General features: G+C 33.8%; 1 protein-coding gene across 2 annotated transcripts in view; it reads left to right on the forward strand.

Annotated features, from left to right (window-relative positions):
- CSMD3 (CUB and Sushi multiple domains 3) overlaps positions 1-15,471 on the forward strand; it is a 1,203,192-nt gene that overhangs the window by 1,165,629 nt on the left and 22,092 nt on the right. For both annotated transcript variants that reach the window (XM_047783389.1, XM_047783390.1), the window contains 2 exons: positions 11,343-11,454; positions 13,934-14,113. In XM_047783389.1, coding sequence (XP_047639345.1) covers positions 11,343-11,454; positions 13,934-14,113 — 292 coding nt within the window. The remainder of the gene's footprint in view (positions 1-11,342; positions 11,455-13,933; positions 14,114-15,471) is intronic.

Below are 15,471 nucleotides of genomic sequence, written 5' to 3' on the forward strand. Positions count from 1 at the left end.
GCTTTTTTGCTGTTGAGTTGTAGAAGCTGTTTGTATATTCTAGAGATTAAGCCTTGTCAGTTGCATCATTTGAAACTATTTTCTCCCATTCTTTAAGTTGTCTTTTTGGTTTCCTTTACTGTGCAAAAGCTTGTCAGTTTGATTAGGTCCTATGGGTTTATTTTTGCTTTTATTTGTGTTGCTTTGGGAGACTGACCTGAGAAAATATTTTGAGGTTGATGTCAGAGAATGTTTTGCCTATGGTCTCCTCCAGGAGTTAGATGGTGTCTTGTCTTATATTTAAGTCTTTAAGTTATTTTGAGTTTATTTTTGTGGATGGTGTGAGGGTGTGTTCTAGTTTCATTGATATGCATGCAGCTGTCCAGGTTTCCCAGCAATGCTTGCTGAAAAGACTGTCTTTTTCCCATTGTATGTTCTTGCCTCCTTTGCCAAAGGTTAATTGACCATAGGTGTCAGGGTTTATTTCTGAGTTCTCTATTCTGTCCCATTGGTCTATATGTCTATTTTGATACCAGTACCACACTATCTTGCTCACTGTGGCTTTTGTTTTTGATTCTTTTTAGATCCCATGTATAAGTGAAGTCATATAGTAGGGGTCTTTCCCTCGCCTGAGTTATTTCATCAAATGGGTACTTTAAATAAATACTTACATTTAATAAAACACTAGATCAAAAGGCTTCTTTGGTTCATGTGCCCAAGTTCTATTAATGCAACTACGTAAAAAGCATGCTTCTATGTCTGCATTCACAAACACACATACACAAAGGTAACAAGCAACAAAATAGTGGAAATAAACGGAATTACAAGGAAAATATGCCTCAATATGCAGCCTAACTGATCACAAGTATAAAATAAAAGAAAAATTAGTGCTAACTATAAGCATTGGAAAATCTGTAGGGAGTAGCTAATATGTAAGAGAAAGATTATTTGAGTAAGCAAATGAATAAACTCTGCAGGAAAAAGTCAGAACACTGAGGAAAAGTATAGATGAAGAAGTTAAAGAAAGACTTCTGAGACAGAGTTACCAAATGTATAAAAATGTGGCTCTTCAATAAGGCAATAAGACTAAAGATTTTCATCTTTTAATAGGTATCTAATACTGAAATAATTTTTAAACATTATTGTTGATGTGGAAAATTTCAGGATAAATAATTTAACCATAACCTGTTATTACACAACTCAGTGTTGGATTGTTATATTAGAATTTTTTAGCATGCCTCGTCATGTGTAGCTGGCTTTTTCTCTCTTATTCCAATTTAGATTTTATGTAGACATTCAGCAAGATTTTCATTAAAGGGGGCTAAGGGGAGCCAAAGTGCACACTGATTGTAAATAGAAATAGTCCATTTACACGTTACCCAATTGCCTTGTGTTGCAGGGTTTTCTAAATTGTTGTATTTTGTGTGAAATTCAGTGTGAAACTTAGAACATCCATTTCTGAAGGTAGTACTCATCAAAAGTGACTTTTTTTTTTTTTTTTGCTAAAAATAGTTTCCATTTATCTGCAGTTCAGGCACAGTGTGAACATTGATTTGATAGTGTTTCCAATTCTTCCTGTTTTCCTTATGCTTATCTAGGCAATATGAAAGTGTAAAACAGTGTCTCAGTCTCAATTATATCAGTGTTTTCAGAAAATTTAGCTTCATATCTCCATAAAATGTTTTATCAATTGATCTAAATCTTGGAAAATGGACAGAATTAGCCATCATCATATACCATCATAATATAGACCAAGAAATTAAAACAGAACATGACTTGAAGTTCCCATCATGATGCAGTGGTTAACAAACCCCACTAGAAACCATGAGGTTGCAGGTCGATCCCTGCCTTGCTCAGTGGGTTAAGGATCTGGCATTGCCGTGAGATGTGGTATAGGTTGCAGACACAGCTCAGATCCCGGGTTGCTGTGGCTGTGGCACAGGCTGGCAGCTACAGCTCTGATTAGACCCCTAGCCTGGGAACCTCCATATGCCACGGGAGGGGCCCTAGAAAAGGCAAAAAGACAAAAACGAAACAAAGCAAAACAAAACAAAAAAAAACAGAACATGAGTTGGCTTTGGTAACAGATCAAGTCGATGACAATGTTTTTACAGGATTCAGAATTTTGATGTTAATGTCTTATGCACTTAATCAGATGATTTTCTGAAGAATCTGAGCCCTTTCTAGTAAATACCCTTTGAGATAATGGAAATGGAAATGAATAAGATTGAGTTTAGAGCAGTCATCCAGTTAAATGAATAGAATCATTCACTCTGCATTTTAAGAATTCTATTACAATCATTGAAAAATGTTATCACAAAGTTAAACTAACACTGGTTCATATTATTCAGCTAATAAACATATATTAGATGATTATATTCTATCTGGATAACTCTGAATAAATGATTTCAGATATTATAAATTCTAGTGTAATTATATTAATCTCTATTAAAATTCCAAATGATACACTGAGTATGTTAGAGACATCAATTTTCTTGCATGTTTTCAGTAGATATGTGTGTATGTATGTCTGTGTGTATATATATATATATTTATATTTATATTTATATAAAAATTACATTTACTAAACCTATATAGAGCAGTAGAATTAAAAAGTTATATGATTTCTAATATCAACTTATTGGTGGATTCCAAATAAATACAGTCTTAAATAACTAGAAAAGGCAACTCTATTGGTTGAGAAAAACTCTGCTTACAGGTAAGAGAAACTGTTTTGAGATAGTTTAAAACTAAAGGCATTACATGCCATGTATACATGGCTACAAGAGAAGGGATTTAGGTGAGATTTATCAAGCCTCCAATCTAGAAACTGGACAACAGTAGTCAGTCTTTTCCACTACACAGTATCTTCATTTTCTCTCTCTGCAGATTGGCCATGTGGCCAAGGATACATTGTTTTTATTTACATCTCAGCTACATAAACTGATTAATTGTCTCAGTTTCAATTTCAAATTTCCAGAGAGAGACTCAAAGTATTGGAGATTTTTTATCTATCTCTAGTTTGATCACCATGGCCAGTAGTGAGTTAAATAAAATCACAGCTGTAGGAACCCCACTTCTGGGATGCACAAAAGAGAAAGGAGAAAGTTATAAATTGCAGGGGTAATCTCATTTAATTTTCTCTTTAATAGATTTATTTGTTCATTCTCCTTTTCTATAAAGATTTGTATAGTATATTTTTAGACATTGATACAATTATCAACATGTAAGAATATGTCACCTGTTGCTATAGATGACAAAAACTCTAGTGTTGAAAAAGTACTCAACATAATTTCTCTTTTTATCTAAAATATTATAAATTGGAACAATTTTTGGCTAAAAATACATTGATGGTAAAGAAAGTAGCTGTCAAAATGATTGATGCAACATCTAGATTAATTGTGAAGTAAATGCCAAACATACATATTTCACTAACTGCTGTATCACTCTTTAAATTGAGGTCTGGGGTTTGAAAGACACATTATATTGATTTAGGGCTTGTTACATAAAATTATAATAAAATATAAAATGGTTTTAATCTGACTTTTAGGTATTTAATTTCAATATATTTAGCACTAAGATTTTAACCCTGCCAAAATAACCATGGTGAAAAAGTTCTGTCTTGATTACAGAGACTATGAAAGCATCCTTGATTGAGGGGTAGAGAGACAGAAATCATCAACTACAGATAGCATGATCAGTTACTGCGATTGTCTATTGACACCTTTCATCCTCTGGCTTCTATTTCCAAAAGCAAGTCTGGACCACCCACTTTTATAGACACAGTAATCTTGGGTACAACAGTGGCCAGGTTGGCATCCATAATTCATCCTAGTGTTGAATGATATAGGAGCAACCAAATTACCCAAGTAGATAAAAAAACATTACAGAAATCAAACAGCCTCTTAGCTATCTGATTTTAAAAGGAATTCCCTAGGTATTCTAGCTAGGAAGTTATTTATCATATCTGGCAAACTTGAGAGTAATCAATTACCTGGACAACCATGCCAACATCTCTCTTTTTTTTTTCTTCCTCTTTTTTTAGGGCTGCACCCGTGGCAAGTGGAGGTTCCCAGACTAGAGTCAAATCAGAGCTGTACCTGCTGGCCTACACCACAGCCACAGCAACGTGGGATCCGAGCTGCATCTGCGATCCACACCACAGCTCATGGCAATGCCGGATTCTTAACCCACTGAGCGAGGCCAGGGATGAACCAGCAACCTCATGGTTCCTAGTCGGGTTCATTTCCACTGCGCCATGATGGGAACTTCCCCACATCTCTTTTAAGTCAACTAGGTGTTCTGTCACACAGCATGGGCTGGTGTTTATAAAATTTACCTTATCCTGCTCAAATGTTTTGGCATCTACACTGGTGTGCTAGGCGTTGACCCACTTCTCTGTTAAATGTAGCATCCAAATGACAACAGCAGCAGAGTAATGGACCTTGAACAAACCTATAGCATGCCTGAGACAAGACTCCAACAAGTAATAATTAGCTTTATTCCTTTCACTGCCTACAGTACTTGTTGAAATAAAGAGCTTCCAAAAGAAGAGAAAAGGCATGTAGAGAAGCTGGGCATCATTCAGTCAGCCCTGGCTGAACTGTGGTCTAATGGAAGCTGTTGCAGAGCTGGGAGGAAAATGATTGGATATAAAGAAACCCTGTGAAATTGGACTGTGATGATCATCATACAACTATAGATGTGATATTCATTTGAGTAAAAAATAAATAAATTAATAAATTTAAAAAAAAAAGTAATGCTAAGAGCAGATAAAAAGAGAAAGGCCAACCCTACAGAAGGACTTTTTTTTTGAGAATAGTAAGTATAGTTCTTAATAGAAAAAATATCTATTCCAGAAAAAGTTCACAGCCAGTACTTTTACAAAAGATTTTACAGGGCACTACAAGATGAAAACGTTTTTCAAGGTAGAATTCTTTAGAGAACAAAGACGTGGCACAGTCATAGACCCATGTAAGAGTGTTACCCATGTAATTACTCTTTTGTCAAAATTATCTTTCATGTAGTCAGTGAAAACCAGCATATTGATAATGAAAATGTCAGAATTACCTGGAGCAGTTTAGGAAAGACCAAAATTTTCAACACTATGCTACATCGACCATTTCTGCAAAGTTATCCAAACACCACCTACCCAGCAGTTTCCTTGGATATCCAGATGCCTGGGTCAACCTTGTACCTGTGAGAAGAGGTTTATCTGATGACTCTTAACTGTATGTGGATTAGTATTTGTTTGTATATGTGTAGGTACAGCTCATATTGACTATATACTAGAAACCCACATATGCTGGCAGTTTTCTGAGACTTGACAGCTTTTAAGATTTGAAAGTTGAGAGTTAGAGAAATAAGAGAGACTATTCATTGACTGTCAATGTGGTCAAAGATGTAAATTAAGTACCATTTTAAAACTTTGTTCATTTCTATCAAATGGTTACTATCTATAGCTGTAGTCCTTATTAACTCTTTAAAAGTCATGTTGAAAAAAATCTAAGCCATAAATGGGTAGCTAATACCAGACTGGTGTTCAAAAGCACTCTAAAAGATATTTTTAATCCATATTTTTTGAGAAGAAAATATTTACATGTTTAATTCATAATTCAGATTACTTTGGAATATATTAGAAACTACTGTGATATAAAGTATATATAATGACACCTTAATTTTTTTAAAAATAGACCATTGCTTTTAAACTTCAGTGTTGAATATTGACTAGTGTGTAGAATCCAGTTTCATATTAAAAAGTAATTTGTGGAGTTCCCGTTGTGGCTCAGTTGAAACAAATCTGACTGGGAACCATGAGGTTGCAGGTTAGATCCCTGGCCTTGCTCAGTGGGTTGAGGGTCCAGTATGCCATGAGCTGTGGTGTAGGTCACAGATGCTGCTTGGATCTGGTGTTGCTGTGGCTGTGGCTGGCAGCTGTAGCTCTGATTCGACCCCTAGCCTGGGAACCTCCATGTGCCATGTGTGAGGCCCTAAAAAGCAAAAAAAAAAAGTAACTTGTGGCTAGAACAGAACTTTTTCCCTGTCACTCTCAAAACAGTTTTGTCATGTTCAAACTTTAAAAGAAAAAAAAAAAGTTTTTGCATCCCTAAGCATACATATAAAAAATGCAGTGTTCTGTTTAGTGGCCTCTGAAACTTGGCTTTCTTACATCTGTTGGTTTACACAATCCCTATGAAATGAGTGGGAATATGATTTTTGAATTTAGGGACTTTCCAAAAGATAAAACAAAACAAAACAAAACAACCATGGTGATTATGTATAACTTCTGGTTTATAACTGAAATTAGTACATAAATACACTGCATGAGGCAGACATGTTACATAGTGTCTCTAAATGATAACTATGACATTAATTTGAAAACATAAAAGTAACATTCAATAGTTAAAATTAAAATCTTCTGATTATTTTTAGTAAAAACTCATAAAACACCATATTCAATTTTTCTCATTCAGAATGCTCAGGACCAAAATTGATGCTCAGTCAGAGAAAACCCCTTGAGCCTCAGCTTAAGCATATGTGTTTATCCTTTCATTTTATGATTCGGCCTTTCTACTTCAATTTTATTAATTTTATATTTGTATGTTTTTTATTAGAAGCTACTTCAATTTTTCTTGGGGTAAATGTTTAATATAAACATAACAAAATATAAATAATTGAAAAATATTTCAGAAGGAACATATACATTTTGATGCCTTATTTTATATATATACACACACACACACACATATATATATATATATACATATATATATATATATATATATATATATATATATACACACACACACATATGTGTATATATAGTTGTTAGGAGCCACACTATATATTCCAGTTATAGGAATATTTGATATTGAAAATTCGTCATGAAAAATTTGGTGATAGAAATCCTAGCAAAGTAAGAGTCATTTGGTATAAAACATCGTGAAAGATAAGGTAGATCTTATTTGAAATGTAATTAAATTTCTAAAATTTTGGTTAATCCTATGACTAGCTGTCTAACACATGACTAAGGAACTGAAATATAACATTTAAGAGGGAATAAGAGTTAAAGAAGATAAGTCATATTACAATTAGACATGCCTATAATTTTATAATGCATTTGCAAACAACATGCTAGTTTAGGCCAATTTAAAGAAAATTTTATTTAAATATTAACTGCAATTAAAACTTGACATGAAATATTTTTAAATGTTTATATAAAATATTTATTTTAATTAATGTTCACATTGTGTATAATCACTTATACAAATAGCACTTTTTTTTTGGCTGCACCTGTGGCATGCAGAAGTTCCTGAGCCAAGAATCAAACCCATGCCACAGCTACAGCCACACTGGATTCTTAACCCACTGTACCACAAGGGAACTTCCAAATAGCACTTTATTAGTAAATATTGGTAGGAAAAATTGTACATAAATTATTTTTACCAGAATATTTTGAATTAGGTAATGTAAAAAATGTTGTTATATATTTTTCCATGGATATTCAAACTATTTATGTTAGAAATTATTTATAGTCAGAAGGGGATTTAACATGGCAAGTTGGAAAAGGATAGAGAAATGTGTAAAATATACTATTAAGTGGATTTATCACTAAAAATTATTAATTAATGCACTAATACTTAGAGGATATTTTAATGACTGATACAAATATAACAAATTCTGTGTAAAAATCAGTTACTAAATGTGTATAACTCTACATATAATAAGTACTCAGTATAAGTATTTGTGAATTTGACAAAAATTTTGTTATTAAATGTGTTCCTGGGAGTTCCTGTCATGGCTCAGCGGAAATGCATCTGAATCTGCATAGTATCCATGAGGATGCAGGTTTGATCCCCGGCCTCTCTCAGTACATTAAGGATCTGGCATTGCCATGAGCTGTGGTATAGGTCACAGATGCAGCTCGGATCCCACATTGCTGTGGCTGTGGTGTAGATCAGCAGCTACAGCTCCAATTCAACCCCTAGCCTGAGAATCTCCATATGTTGTGGGTGCAGCCCTAAAAAGACACACACACACACAAATCATGTTCATGACATATATAGAAACATTAAATAGATTTTAGTTCTATAGTGTCTGGCTAATATGTAAAGCAGTATTTATGGTGACTTCAGAAAAGAGTGCAGTAATAAGGAAAATGTCTTAGAAGTAAAGAAAAAATAAACCTATATAATCTATCATGTTTCTCATTCCTTACTAATATAGTTTGATGCAATAACTCAAACGTATTTTTCAAATAAATAATGTTTTAACTTTATATTATAGAAGGGATATGACTACATTTTAAGAAACTGATGGACATGTTAAATCTTTTTAAGTAATTACGTAATTTTATATTATTAATCCCCATTCTTTCAGTTGATCCAATTATTTCAAGACTTTTCTAAGTTCTTGGTATATAATGGTGAATAACATAGGATCCCTAGCCAAGAGAAGCTGAAACTTGGTATGTGTCAGATGGAATTGATGGCTTTCTAGGATAGATTGATAACATTGATAACATTGAAAGGAGCAAAGGAAGACATAAAAGGGGCAGTTTTCCTGTCTGTTTGCTGCAGGGAAGGCTTTCTAGAAACTTTGAGGTAAATCTTTTAGGGTAAGACCTAAGAACAAATAGTTGAGAAATGCATTCCATGTTAGAAGAACAGCATGAAAATGTGTATAAATTGTGGGAACTTCTAAAATTCAGTATTGTATGAGCGCAATTTGAGTAAAAGTGAGCAATGATGATGAGTGATCTAGAGAGAGGATTAGTGATCAGATTATGGAGGCTTTTATCTGCCAAGTTGACACAATGTAAATTTATCCTAGGGGTGATGAGCCAGTATAGATCTTAAGAAGAATAATGATAAAGTCAAACTTTCATGTTAAATAAATCACTCTGACTTTAGAATGGAAAATAAATTCATCAGGGTCAAGACTGGAGAAGTGGATACAAGTTGGATGATTATTGTAATTGTCCTTAATGATAATTTTCAAAGTTTGGTCCCTGACCAGTAGCGACAGTATTAACTGGAAACATGTTAGAAATGTGGGTTTTGTGGTCTCTCCCAGATGTAACCCAGTCAGAAATTCCTGAGTGGGACTCAGCTATCTGTGTTTGGATAAGTTCTTCTGGTGATTATAATATCTGCTAAAGTTTGGGAACCACTGAGAAATAACGTTGAGGACTAAATCAAGATGTAGACACGGGAAAAGAGGAAAAAAGTTTGAGAAAGATTTAGGAGGCAAAGTCAGTTTTTGATGGTAGTTTAAACAAGGGAAGTTTTATGAGTGAAGGGTGGCCATTACCTGAGATCTAGCCTGAAGTCAGATTGCTGGATTGATAGAGGTGATGAGTTTTGTTGAGCTGGTTTGACAAAAGAACAGAATTGCAAAATCCATATGATCAGTCATATAAACCATATGAGGAAGTAAAAAATCTGTAGCACTATATTGCACAACTTCAGGGAGTATGCGAATGGCATGCTATGGAGCATAATTTGAAGGATTTATATTGAATATGGCATGAAAAGTGCTCCCTGGAGTTGAGCAATATAGTAGCTGTGGACAAAAAGTGGGCATTCAGAGAATGAGTGATCTCCTAGATACAAAGTTAAGGTTGTCATGGAAGACATAATAATAAATAACTGGAAGGATAAAAATGGTTTATAAGAGAATGACTATTGGAACTGAATGTTTCAGGTGAAGCATAGTTCTTCACTATAATAAGAAAATGAAATGTGGTGGAATATACCTAATCTCAAGGTCCAAATGAAATCTTGTATCAAATTATGTCACATTAGGTTTAGCCTGTGTTGCTTTAGCAGGTAGGAGTAGGAACTAAGGGGGGAGGTGGGAAGAAAGGAAACATAGTCTATGTGAAAAACCCTAAGATAGCAATTGAACATTCTCAGACTCCAGATGATGGTGACCCTAAATATCCCATCTTTTCTACCTCTAATCATTTAACAAATCCCAATGATTTTTCTTTATAATGTTTTGCCTAAACAACTTTCTACCCATGTCCACTGCCACAACTGGTCAAGCTTTATCCATTCAAATCCAAAATGGCAATGCATCCTCATGATTAGAATTACTGTTCAGCATTATTCTAGTTTCACAGTTTCTCTGTACAATGGCCAATTTAATTTTTCAAAGGTATTAATTTCTACATAAATTGTAGTTGCTCCTAAAGCTATATCAACTTTATGTTTTTATTAAAAACATTCAAATGCCATAGACTGCTATTTGAAAGTCTTTAGAAACTGATTATTGGTCACTGACTTAATAACTTTAGCTAGAATTTATTGAAAACTTATGTTCCATGCCCATGTAGAGTGAATTATATATCCTATAATATCATATTAATTTATATAAAAGAAATTAAATCTCAGTGAAGAGATATACCTTATTCAAGTAACATCAAATTCTGTTAAAGGCAAGTGTATATGCTTCTGAAGTCTGTTTCTTTTTTGCTATAGCTCACTGCTTCCAACTTTACTCCCAGCTTCCCAGATCACTGTGTAAATTCTCCATGCTAACCAATCAAAACTATTCTTTTTTTTCCCTAAAATTTATGATGTATGTTTTAACCATACATTTTCTCATAATGTTCTTATCTTTTTTTTTTCTTTGCTGTTTTCAAACTTTAGTGTTCATTAAAATCACTTGGAGAGCTTGCTAAAATAAAAATTGCCATTTCTAACCCTAAGAGTTTCTGATTCAGTGGATCTGGGCTAAGGTTTGAGAACTGGCATATTTAACAAGTTCCTAGTTAAGACTGGGTTACTTTGAGAACCATTGTTTTATTTATTTCTCTAAATTACACATGCCTTGAAAGTTTATTGCAGATTGCTATAGTCTTCCATTGTATTTTTCTGTTACCACCACAACTTTCATTAAATACCTTTGTGTCCAATCTCATATCACATTTACTGTCACCCATACTAATTTGCCTCCTAGATTGTTAGTTATCCTTATTTCCATGTGTGTCTTTATCCATCTTCATTTACCTGTCTTTATTTAACTTTCTATTTATATATCTGTCTATCTTATATTCATACATAGCTTATTGGCCTTTTGGTATCTTATATATGTTCTTTAAACTATCATGGCAAAAAAATTCATGCCTATGTATACATTATACTCAAATATTTGATGATTATATTCCCTCAAAGATATGTTTTCCTCTTTAGTCTTTTTCCCCATTTTATTTTAAATCAGATTTTTTATTTTCCTTCCATCCTCTATCACGCAGAACTTCTTTTGAAAGCAATTTCTCATTCATGTTTTTTTTCTATTTTTTTCCATATTTGAAATTGCATTGGGACAATTTTTTTTTTCTCCATAATTTTCTATAGGTAGGAAGTGTTGTACAGTTCCACTGCAAAAAAGGACATCTTCTCCAAGGGTCAACAACACGTACTTGCCTTCCTGACCTCACATGGAGTGGAATTCAGCCCGAGTGCACACGTGAGTATTGTAGATCAGAACTTATACTCATCAAAGATAAGCATGTATAGGAGTTCCCGTCGTGGCACAGTGATTGGTGAATCCAACTAGGAACCATGAGGTAGCGGGTTCAATCCCTGGCCCTGCTCAGTGGGTTAAGGATCCAGCATTGCTGTGAGCTGTGGTTTAGGTTGCAGACGTGGCTTGGATCCCGTGTTGCTGTGGCTCTGGTGTAGGCCAGTGGCTACGGCTCTGATTTGACCCCTAGCCTGGGAATCTCCGTATGCTGCGGGAGCGGCCCTAGAAAAAGGCAAAAAGACAAAAAAATAAAATAAAAGATAAGCATTTATATGCATTTTTTCTTCCAAGTGCAAAAATAAATTTATATCCATGGAAAAGATGATTCACATTGATTGTAAGTTATTATAAAACACAATTCATGTGTATAATATTATTATTATAGCATAACCCATCACCATTGGAGAGAATATTTTTTAAGATGTCAGAAAGTACAGGGCACAGTTTTGTTCATTTTGAAAAACTTTTGTAATTGTATTCACTTTGGTCACCTGATAATTTCACATGATCATATTTTTTAGATTCATGATCTTCACTATGAATTTGAAGTTTTCTGTGATACAGGAGGCTGCAATGTAGTGGTGATTCAATCATTTTTCACTTATGAAACTCTCTGAGAATCTAAAGAAAGCAGCTAAAAACATCCTTGCAAGGAAATATCCAATACCTTAACTAAAGATTTGAATACCGCATAGAATTTCCTGGACATCTAAATGTGTACTGACCCTAAGGTGAAAGGACTTGCTGTGGAGATTGAATAAAAACAGACTACTAAACATTTTTTCTGACTTACAGTTAGAAAGAAATTTCAGCTAGTGAGTTATCACTTCTTTCCCCACTACTTCTTTTTATCTCCTCTCCATCTTTTTTTGTGAGGGATAAAAATGAAGAGTAAACAGGGGTAGAAATACCCATCAGAATGGTATCTAGCTTTTAGTGTTTGCTGAAATCCAAAAAAGTCCTGTGAATTTACTCTATCCCTGTTCAGAACCACCCAAACAAATAATCACAGGAGGCCCTGTGGAGCTGAGGCTTACTGAAAATCAGCAGAACACTCCACTGAGCAGTCATGAAAATATCCTGTAGGTGTATGTTTAAATATGGTGAAATTCCTTAAAGGAGAATTCCTCAGAGTGTGTTATGTACTGTAGAACAGCTGTGTGGGAGGAATTAGGTATTTCATAGTAAACCAAGATTCTTTGATGACCTGCATTTGGGATATAATGTTTTAACTAAAGTTAAACAGCTTCTGTTACTGCAGAGCATCTCAGAATTTCTGATATGTGCATAATAAGGTCAAGAATGTAGCAGAGACTATTTATTATATTAAATATAAACCATATAACAAAATGTTTATCATATAGTATTTAAAAATTTAGCTATTATTTATATTTTAGTAAAACTCCACTGGGAAAGAAATTGGAAAAAAATTCTCAGCAAATTTGTCCATAGAACACTTTTTTAGAAACCAGATTTAAAGGTCTGGACAAATGACCCTTAAATGAACAAATGATCAGAAATGTTATCTTGTTTAGGGGATAGTGCCATTTCTTTTTTGGCTGCACCCACGGTGTATGACAGTTGGCCGTTGATTGCATCTGAGCTGCAGCTGCGACCTATGCCACAGCTGTGGCCATGCTGGATCCTTAACCCACTGTGTTACAGTGGGAACTCCCGAGTAATAGCTTTTTCTGATGGAGAAAGGCACAGTCATTATAAGACACAAAACAAGTGAACTGAGGGGCAGGGCTAAGTAGTATCATAAGTACAGGCATAGTGGCATCAAGATGGAGAATTAGGAATTGAAGAAAAAATCATGGTGATAAAGAGACAAAAAAATAAATTGATGAAAAGATGCTGCTAGCATATGGACTGAAAATGTGGCCAGAAAATTTCATATGTAAAAATTTATTAAATTGTACTTTCTACATTAGGATATATTAATATCAGAGCAACATATTGAGTTGTAATTGGATTTAACTGTAGAAAACATGCTTTTAATTTAAAATAAATATAATAAATAAAATTATAAATTATTATTTCCTAAGCTGATAAAGAAAATATGAGTTGATAAACTTTAAAAGTTATCTTGCTATAGGACTTAGATCCTTTTAAATACTAATATACATTGTGACTCTCTAAAGTGGTGATATAGTATACATTTATTAGCTTAATTGTCCAAAGTCTTATTTTTCCTCTTAGTTTATCTGTTAACATCCACCAGTGTTCCATAGATGATTGTATAGGCAATGCTAATCTATGAAATTAATATGAACAATTACATTAAGACACTTTCTTTATATTTATATAAAGGTATATTTACATAGAAGCATTAACATACCTATAAAAATATGACTCCAGTCTCAAAATTTTCTTAAAATGTCTATAAAAATGAACATTTTTCTCTTTTTTTAATATGTAGCCCATAGCTGTAAACAGCCAGAAACTCCTGCTCATGCAAATGTAGTAGGAATGGACCTTCCATCCCATGGGTATACATTAATATATACCTGCCAGCCTGGCTTCTTCTTAGCAGGTGGAACAGAACATAGAATGTGTAGATCTGATAACACCTGGACTGGAAAAGTTCCTGTTTGTGAAGGTAAGTTTTCTCTATAAAAGCTTTTAATGGATTTTGTACTGTTTAAACTTTTCTCAGATACAGAAGAATAAACAATTTAAATTAGCTTAGGAGCAAGGGAAATTTGTTGGCCAACTCCGAGGGTAGGAGTGATATATAGACACTTCTGGATTCAGAGGCACAGAACTATTATTCAGGTCTTTCACCTCAAGATTCCCAACTAATGACATCTTCGAAGACCCTGTTTCCAAATAAGATCATATTCTGAATTTCCTGGTGAACATTAATTTGGAGCATATAATCGTCAACCCACTATGGTAAGGAAAATTGCTGCTAGGATTCCTGGGTTTATATCCTTCTGGTAGAATAACCCTTTGGAGTACTTCCAAAAGGCTGGTCAAGAAAGCACTATTCAGAAATTTGACTGTCACAGTTTTAAATGGACTCCATCTCAAAACTCATTTCTCAGCCAGGGTGATATGGTAATTTGCCCAGGTCTCGGTGACATGTCCACCTCTGCTACTACTTTGCTTCATGAGAATAGTCCCCATCTGAAAAAGATGTGATGAGTTTACCAGAGGAAAAGAGCAAAGAAATTTTTTTTCTAGACTGTTTGAAAAAGTCATAAATTCTTTTTTTTCTTTTTCAGGCATTCTTTTTCTCGATGTCTTGCATCATTTACAAATATTATTGACTTTCCCTTCTTGAAATATTTTCACTCTCTTCTAATAGCTAGAATATTACAGATTTTTTCTTTTTAAAAATATTCATGATAAAAGTTCCTTCTATGTGAGATCTTATTATTTCATTTATTTACCTGTCACTGTCATTAACAACTTTCCTACCCTTTCATCTGCCCTTCCCAAACTAGAATGTAATCTCAAATAAACAGAGACTTTGTTCACAGTGTTTACAACTATAATTTTAACAACTAAACTGTGCCTTATATGTGAAAAGTATTGAATCAATATTTAAGTAAATATGTATTTTATCTCTTGAAAACTATGGATACAAATTTTCCATTTCCTTTATAAGCTTAATGTTCTCCACCTATGCTTTGCTAATGCTCAGTTCTTAGTCATCTCTTCAGTTCACTCTGTATTCTCTCTCCCAGTTGGTCTCATTCAAGCCAGTGATTTAAACTGTTTTCTCTGTGAAGGTTATTTACAAATTGATATTTCTAACTCATTTATTTTCTCTTAGCTCCAGACTTATATATTCAGTTGCTTACCTGATATCTCTTCTGGAATTTTTCAAAGACATTTAAATGCTCAATATATGCAAATTTAAACTCAAATTTCCCTTGCATAAGTCTTCTCTTGATCTTCCCTCATCAAGTGGTACCATCATCATATAATAAATATAAATCTAGTGGTCAT

Source organism: Phacochoerus africanus, chromosome 6, assembly GCF_016906955.1.
Source record: "Phacochoerus africanus isolate WHEZ1 chromosome 6, ROS_Pafr_v1, whole genome shotgun sequence".
NCBI classification, from domain to species: Eukaryota; Metazoa; Chordata; class Mammalia; order Artiodactyla; family Suidae; genus Phacochoerus; species Phacochoerus africanus.